At 48.8% G+C, this 7717-nt stretch overlaps 2 protein-coding genes across 2 annotated transcripts; both read right to left on the reverse strand.

Moving 5' to 3' along the window:
• Positions 1–426: 426 nt before the first annotated feature.
• LOC108026381 (organic cation transporter protein) lies at positions 427–2606 on the reverse strand. Its single transcript, XM_017097301.3, has one exon. The coding sequence runs from the start codon at positions 2282–2284 to the stop codon at positions 650–652; it is 1635 nt and encodes a 544-aa protein (XP_016952790.1). The 5' UTR covers positions 2285–2606; the 3' UTR covers positions 427–649.
• Positions 2607–3909: 1303 nt separating this feature from the next.
• LOC108026433 (organic cation transporter-like protein) lies at positions 3910–6452 on the reverse strand. Its single transcript, XM_017097369.3, has one exon. The coding sequence runs from the start codon at positions 5957–5959 to the stop codon at positions 4253–4255; it is 1707 nt and encodes a 568-aa protein (XP_016952858.1). The 5' UTR covers positions 5960–6452; the 3' UTR covers positions 3910–4252.
• Positions 6453–7717: the final 1265 nt, after the last annotated feature.

Raw genomic sequence — 7717 nt, forward strand, 5'->3', positions numbered from 1 at the left:
ACCATATGTGTATAATTCTTAATATATATATTTATTATTATTTATTCTTCTTTATAATTACAAAATACTTGATCTACTTGATCAGTTCATTGAGTTGAACCTAAACAAGGTTGTTTCCATATGGGTGGGTCGCTTTGATTTGCTTATCAACGACACCGCTGACAGTAATTACTTTTATCATAGTCAGTGATATGTGAAGGGCGCTTCGTTAGCTATAATTAGAACTGATTTAAAACTGAAACAAATGGAAAAAACCACTTTCTCCGGCTAGCAAGTGCATTAGGAGATTGCACCCGATGAGATAGGACTTTTTTCTTATCAGCCGCGACCATTTAGACCTAATTTTATAATGAATTATAATCGTCTCGGCGACTCAGCGACCCGCCCCAATAAACAAAGTTGTCATAAAGTTGAATAGACTGAAAATACACGTCGCAATTACCATTTTTATTTCGTAGTCTTTTATTAAGTCGCTTGTAAAGGTAAACAAATAGAGTTGAGTTCGGTTCAGAATGAAATGAATTGGAATATCGGCGGAGAAATGGAAGTGCGCGGAATGCTTAAATTCGTTGAAATGACCAGGGCGCGAGCCAATTGAGGCCATTAGTCTAGATTGAGTAAAGTGCCTGTCTCGCAATCCGGGCGCCAATTAGCTCGACTTTCCATTCAGCATCCCAGTCAGCTCTTGGGCTTCTTGTGGCGCAGCAGACTTCTTCCCGAAGTTCTCCCCATCCTCAATGGTCTCCGGCATGGGTTTGTTGAGGGTCTCCGGCAGGAGGAGTGAGAGCAATCCAGCGGTGAGGGACAGAGCCCCGCAGATGATGAGCGGCAGGGGTCGCCAGATCTCGCCCAGCAACTTGAGGTAGGGTGCCAGTATGCCACCCACCCGGGCTACCATGGAGGAGGCTCCCAGACCCACATTCCGCACCACCGTAGGGAACTGTTCCGCCGAGAAGATGTAGATGGTTCCATACGACGAGGTTATGGCCAGCTTTCCTATCATGGCGCAGGCGATGATCAGCCAGTTCATGTCGCTGGGCACAAAGATGGTGGCCAGCAGGCTGACTCCAGCTATCATCATGGTTCCGCACAAGATGGAGCGACGACCCCAGCGATTCAGGGTGAACAAAAGCAGCACATAGCCGGGAATCTCGACGGCACCGGAGATCATAAAGTTAACCAATTGGTTGCCACCCAGGTTGTTCGTGTTCCACGAGAGGCCATAGTAGACACCACTGTTCACAAACCAATCGAAGAAAATGAGGAGGGTCTTCCGGCGGAGATTGGGAAACCGGAGGAGATCGAAGACGGTGGCCGCCGGCTGATTGGCTGTCAGCTCATCTTGTTTCTTCTTTTCGGCCACCTCGTCCACCAGCTGATCGTAGATCTCATTGGGAATCTGCACTCGGTTCTCCTTGGCCGCCTTCTTGATGATCACAAAGGCCTGCTCCTGGCGCCCCTTGAGCAGAAGCCAGCGGGCAGACTCCGGAATGATCCAGTAGTAGCAAATGAAGAGGAGTCCCGGCAAGGTAAGGGCAATCTGCAGCCACCTCCAGTCGTGGATGAAGTAGGCGAATCCCGCTGTGAGCATAAATCCCACGGAGAAGAACATCTGCATGGCCACGCCGGCAAAAAGGCGATACGAAGAGCCCACCATCTCGAGAGCAATCACATAGGCCACCAGGAAGACGCCCGATGTGGTGGCTCCCACAATCATCCGCGAGATGGTGTAGCTGAAGTACTCGGGCGACACGGCGGCTAGGACGCCGCAGATCACCTGCAGCACCAGCGAGGCGAAGAAGGTGGGCTTGCGCCCCAGCTTGTCGGACATCTGGCCAAAGATGAAGCTCCCCAGGAGCACGCCCAGCATGAAGATGGAGTCGCTGGTGGCGGCCAGGAAAGCGCGGCCACAAACCAGGTTCCATTCGGTCACCGCGCTGTTGAGGAACTTGCTCTGGTCGTAGACGTAGCGGGAACAGGCCTTGGTTTCATTGCTACTCCTGGCAAGGCTGCCATTCAGGTACTCCTCGCTGTACTCCACATCGTAGTAGGCACACCTTTCCCCCTGGGGAAACGAGAGGTTCCACAGGTGGGTGGGCAGCTCATAGGTGGCACTGCCGTTCTCGTAGGGCAACTCGCATCGAAAGTCGGGCTTGGCCAGCAGGAAGACCCCGGCCAACTTGTGGAAGGCACAAACGATGGCCGGCAGGCAGAGAAGGTAGTAAATGCGTTTCTGATACGGTCCGAATTCACCCAGGTGGGTGATGACGTCGTCGTAGCCCATGGCTGGAGCTGAGTTGAGCGGCAAACAGGTGTCACACCTGAGATTGGCGCGTTGTCAACCGTCGAGTGTCGTACGATAACTGGCCAGCGGTTCAATATTCAATATTCGCGCCACCGTGACGTATGCGCAACTTATTAACGCAGCGCGTTGCGTATGCGCCCCGTGAACCCGTTCGATTGTGCAACAATCTGCGAAGCTGGTTGGAAAACGGAACCAGGCTGCAGCTGCGTAGGAGCAGCCACTGACCTCCAGCCAGCGAATCTCGGACTTGGATTGGATCTCGGAGCGCGCGATCGACCGCTCGCCAGCTGCCTCAGTCTCGGACTGAAATCAGAAAAAACAAAGAGCTCCGGGGAACCCAGAACGCCCGCCTATCAGCGTGTCTGTGTGAGCGGTACGGGGCTGTGAGTGTGTGCGCGTAGAGCGGCGTTCCACCCTGTGACCAGTTTATTGATCAGCGATCGAAACGGGGAAATATAAATAGGTTTAATAGTTCCCATTTCCCAAAAAGGGGGTTGAAAACGGGGGAGGGCGAGAGGAGATGAGCAGCTGCCTCACTGATTCGGACATCGAACGACTTCAATTAGGGATCGCAAGAACATCTCCTGACCAAGGAAAGAGTCCACCGATTGTGGGTTGATCACAAACTGTCTGCCGGCGACAGATAAATTCATTTATCTCGCAAGCAGTTGAGGTCGAAATAAAGTCAGCTCAACTATTAACTCAAAAATTATGCTTCGGATAAATGTCTATTCTTAAGATCTTATGTAGTGTCTATTCCCTTTCTTTTCCCTTACTTTACTTAACAAAATAAATTCCAAGAACATAATGTATTTTTGTGTTTATATATATGGCAAAGCAACAAATTATATCAAAATTCCTACATACAAACAAAAATAAATTAAAATTCTGATAAAATAAATAAATCATTTTAGGCTCGGAAATGAACAAGTTTTGATAACTGACTATGTATTTAAATCAAAAATTGTAAAAAAAAGTACTATATTTAAATATTATAAAATTAAGTAAGTACTTTCGAATTCTAAATCTCTTTAGGAAAACCTAGTATTATACCCTCGTCTGTATGTTGGCATATGTGCTCCCTGTGTGGGTACAACCCGTGTGTGCGTATAGATAGTGAACACTCTTCTAAAAACTGCTCTTCCAATAAAATAAGACTCTCTTTGCTGTAGACAACTCTCTGCGACCCAGTATGTTTCCATTTGTTATCTCAAACATTAGCGAGCTTGTTCGAAAATATTAATTGGAAAATGCAGAGAACATGTTGCGGTGCACTGTAAATACTATCTAAAGATACAATTTCCGAGCAGCCACGTATGAAATGAGTTCAAGGGCAGGTATCTATGCGAATATTATGCAGTCACCCTGAGGAATCGTACGATTATGACTGGCATTCCGAGAATTCCCAATTTTAGCAGCCATAAATAAGCACTTGGCAATCTCGTGATCCGGATTTAGGCGCGGGTCCACTGCTCAAACGACAGTCTCGTGTTTTTGGGGGCTGATAAGAGCCGGCTACGAAAATAAACCCCATAAACGGAAACACGTTTCAAGTGACTTTTCGTCCGGGTTTACGAGGGGTCAGTAAAGAGGCGGGGTATAGATTAATCTCTGGGAAAAATCGACTTTATTTCAAAATCATGTTCAGGGATTTCATACATGTAAGTTAAAGTTAAATAGATTTAGGAATAAATTATGCAGCGTCACGGGTGTCCAAGTGAAAACTACCCCTTTCCTAGGGCTAAATGCTAGCATGGTAATGATCTATTGATGCTACCCAATCTTTTATTTTCTCTTGTCTCTTTTTTGGTTGCGTGTGAGATTACAGAAATGATATAATACTTGGTCTATGCTTTAGTAGGTAAATGCCTCGCCCCTGGCCTGGCCGAGTTCTAGATGCCCTGTAACCTCTGGAAAAGTTGAAGTGAGTTCGGTTCTTGAGATTGCCTAGTACTTGTGGCCATTGGTCTTCAGCCCATTCGCTTCAGTTGCTCCCCTCAGGGGCTGCGTCTCTGGGGTCTGCCGCAGCTCCTGGCCCGTCTCCAGGTAGACGTCTCCCTTGGTCTTCTTACCGAACCGCTCGCCATCCGCAATGGTCTCCAGCATGGGCTTGTTGTGCGTCTCCGGCAGCAGAAGAGATAGTAGTCCCGCCAACAAGGAGAGGGATCCACAGATGAGGAGTGGCAGTGGCCGCCAGATGGTGGCCAAAAAACTGAGGTACGGCGCCATCATACCACTGATGCGGGCCACCATGGAGGCGGCTCCCAAGGCCACATTCCTGACCACAGTGGGGAACTGCTCGGCGGAGAATATGTAGACGGTGCCATACGAGGCAGTGATGGCCAGTTTGCCCAACATGGCGCAGGTCACAATCAGGGTGTTCATCTTCTCCGGAATAATGCCCGTGGCCAGCAGACTGACTCCCGCCAGCACCAAGCAGCCGCACAGAATGGATCTTCTGCCCCAGCGGTTGAGGGTGAGGAGGAGGAATACATAGGCTGGTATCTCCACGGCTCCCGAGATGAGGAAATTGAGGAGTACATTGTCACCCAGGTTGTTGGTGTTCCAGGAGAGTCCGTAGTACACGCCACTCGTGACCAGCCAGTCCAGGAAGATGAGCAGCGTCTTGCGGCGGAGGTTGGGGTAGCAGAAGAGATCCCAGACGGAGGGCGGTGGTCCCTCATCCTCCCGATCCTCCAGCTTCTGCTTGGCCTTCTCCTCGGTAGATTCTCCCTCATCCAGCAGGTCACTCAAGGCCTCGTCACTTATTTCCACCTTGTTGAATCTCGCCGCCTTTTGCATATTGGCAATGGCGCAATCCTTGCGACCCTTGGAGAGCAGCCAGCGGGCAGACTCCGGAATGATCCAGTAGTAGCACAAGAAGATGATCCCCGGCAAGGTCAGGGCAATCTGCAGCCATCTCCAGTCGTGGACGAAGTAGGCAAAGCCCGCTGTGAGCATGAAGCCCACGGAGAAGAACATCATCACGAAGATGCCGGCGTAGAGGCGCTTGTCGGGTCCCACCATCTCCATGGCCACCACATAGGCCACCAGGAACACCCCCGAGGTGGTGGCCCCCACCATCAGGCGGGAAAATGTGTAGGTAATGTACTCCGGAGCCACTCCGGCCATAACTCCGAACAGCACCTGGATGACCAGCGAGGCGAAGAGGATGGGCTTGCGTCCGTACCTATCACTCAGTTGGCCAAAAACGATGCTGCCCAGGAGCACGCCCAGCATGAAGATGGAGTCGCTGGTGGCTGCCAGGAAATCGCGGCCACAAACCAGGTTCCATTCGGTCACCGCACTGTTGAGGTACTTGCTCTGGTCGTAGACGTAGCGGGAACAGGCCTTGGTTTCATTGCTACTCCTGGCAATGCTGCCATTCAGGTACTCCTCGCTGTACTCCACGTCGTAGTAGGCACACCTTTCCCCCCGGGGAAACGAGAGGTTCCACAGGTGGGTGGGCAGCTCATAGGTGGCACTGCCGTTCTCGTAGGGCAACTCGCAGCGAAAGTCGGGCTTGGCCAGCAGGAAGACCCCCGCGAACTTGTGAAAGGCCACTGGAATGGAGGTCAGGCAGATGAGGAAGTAGATGATCTTCTGGTAGCGTCCGAAGTCGCCCACATGGCTGATGGCCTCATCGTAGCCCATGTTTTTTCCGAGCAACCTGAGGAAAATCTAAATTTCAGATTCCTTTTCGCGTAGCAGCTGACTGCGTCGAGTGGCGGCGGTACAATGAATCACTAAGTCGGAACCGCTATGCTTTTGGGCACTATCTCGTGATGTCGTAGCACTCGGCGGTTCCTGAGAAACAGAACCCGAATGTTTCGCCACTCGGTTCGCCAGTCTGCTCCGTTGACGTGTACTTTGCTCCCCCCGAAAAAATGGGGAGAGAGAACTCGAGTACAATACTCTGTGCCGGCAATTATCGGCCAACACGTGTTGCCAAAAATATTATGTGTTGGCCTGGTCAGAACAGAACACCGCAGTCCAGAGAGGAAGTACAAGGCGGAGCGGAACTGGACAAAGAACCGGGCACTCGACGATGCGTCACCTTGGGCCAACGAAGCCGAACTGAACCCACTGCAATAGCTCAGGCAGACCGACGGGGCCAACAAACGGCTGTGGACTGAGTGTGTACCCGACCCGCTCTGGTACTCGGATACCATATATATCGTATCCCCGAGTGTTTATGTTGGCGAAAGAAAGAAGAGGGGCAAACAAATGCCGGCTGCAGGCGCGGGAGAGTGGTGCTCTAACACCTCGATAATGCCGATACCAGCACTCCGGTTCCTGGTCGCCGCCCGGGAGGATGGGGAGTGACTGGCTTCGAGAGCCACCCCTAGTCGTGTTGGTAGCAAATTACAGCGATCCCAGCCGCTTACACGAAAATGCTCTACCAATTTCCATTTGCACAGCCGTTCCGCAGCCAGGTAAGTGGAAACTCGAACGCCGCATTGTATGTATGATCGATCGACGATCAGGCGATCACTCAAGAGCTCTTTGGCTCTCTCCTCTTTCTTTCGATTGAGCCGCGCTCAGGCTGCGACAGACAATCAGCGAATCTCACATAAACACGAAGAAACACTGGGGTTCGGGGCCCCGACTTTAAGATACTTACTACGGGTCTTTAAAGAACTTGTTTTCCAGCCATTATATAATCGTTAACTAAGGTAAAATTAAATTCAACAACATTAATACGGTATACAAATAACCATTCCTGAAAATTGCACAAGCGCGAATTCTTCAGGATATTTTGGTATATCTAATATTCGTTCGCTACAAGATCAAAAAAAAATATAACAAAGAGCCTCTACTTTAAGTTTCTTCGTGTTAGATAAATACCATATTATCCAGTCATTGTATAAGCATGAAATAAATTAAAATTAAATTCCCCCACAAATAAGAACCCTGAAAATGGCAAAGCCGCGAATACTTCAGGAGATTTTTGAATATCTAGTATTCAAAAAATATAACAATGAGCCTCTACTTTAAGTTTCTTCGTGTTAGATAAATACCATATTATCCAGTCATTGTATAAGCATGAAATAAATTAAAATTAAATTCCCCCACAAATAAGAACCCTGAAAATGGCAAAGCCGCGAATTCTTCAGGATATTTTGGTATATCTAATATTCGTTCGCTACAAGATCAAAAAAATAACAATGAGCCTCTACTTTAAGTTACTTCGTGTTCGATAAAAAATATATTTTCCAGTCATTGTATAAGCATGAAATAAACTAAAATTAAATTCCACCACAAATAAGAATCCTTAAAATTGCACAACCGCGAATTCTTCAGGAGATTTTGGTATATCTAGTATTCGTTCACTACAAGATCAAAAGAAACGAATGTTATTTAATATAATATGTTAAAAATCGAAAAAAGTAGTCTTACAATGATATAATT

This window comes from Drosophila biarmipes, chromosome 3R, assembly GCF_025231255.1.
Source record: "Drosophila biarmipes strain raj3 chromosome 3R, RU_DBia_V1.1, whole genome shotgun sequence".
Lineage (NCBI taxonomy): Eukaryota > Metazoa > Arthropoda > Insecta > Diptera > Drosophilidae > Drosophila > Drosophila biarmipes.

Excerpts from the sequence above, each read along its gene's own strand:
- LOC108026381 (XM_017097301.3), bottom strand. The coding sequence starts at position 2,284 with ATGGGCTACGACGACGTCATCACCCACCTGGGTGAATTCGGACCGTAT.
- LOC108026433 (XM_017097369.3), bottom strand. The coding sequence starts at position 5,959 with ATGGGCTACGATGAGGCCATCAGCCATGTGGGCGACTTCGGACGCTAC.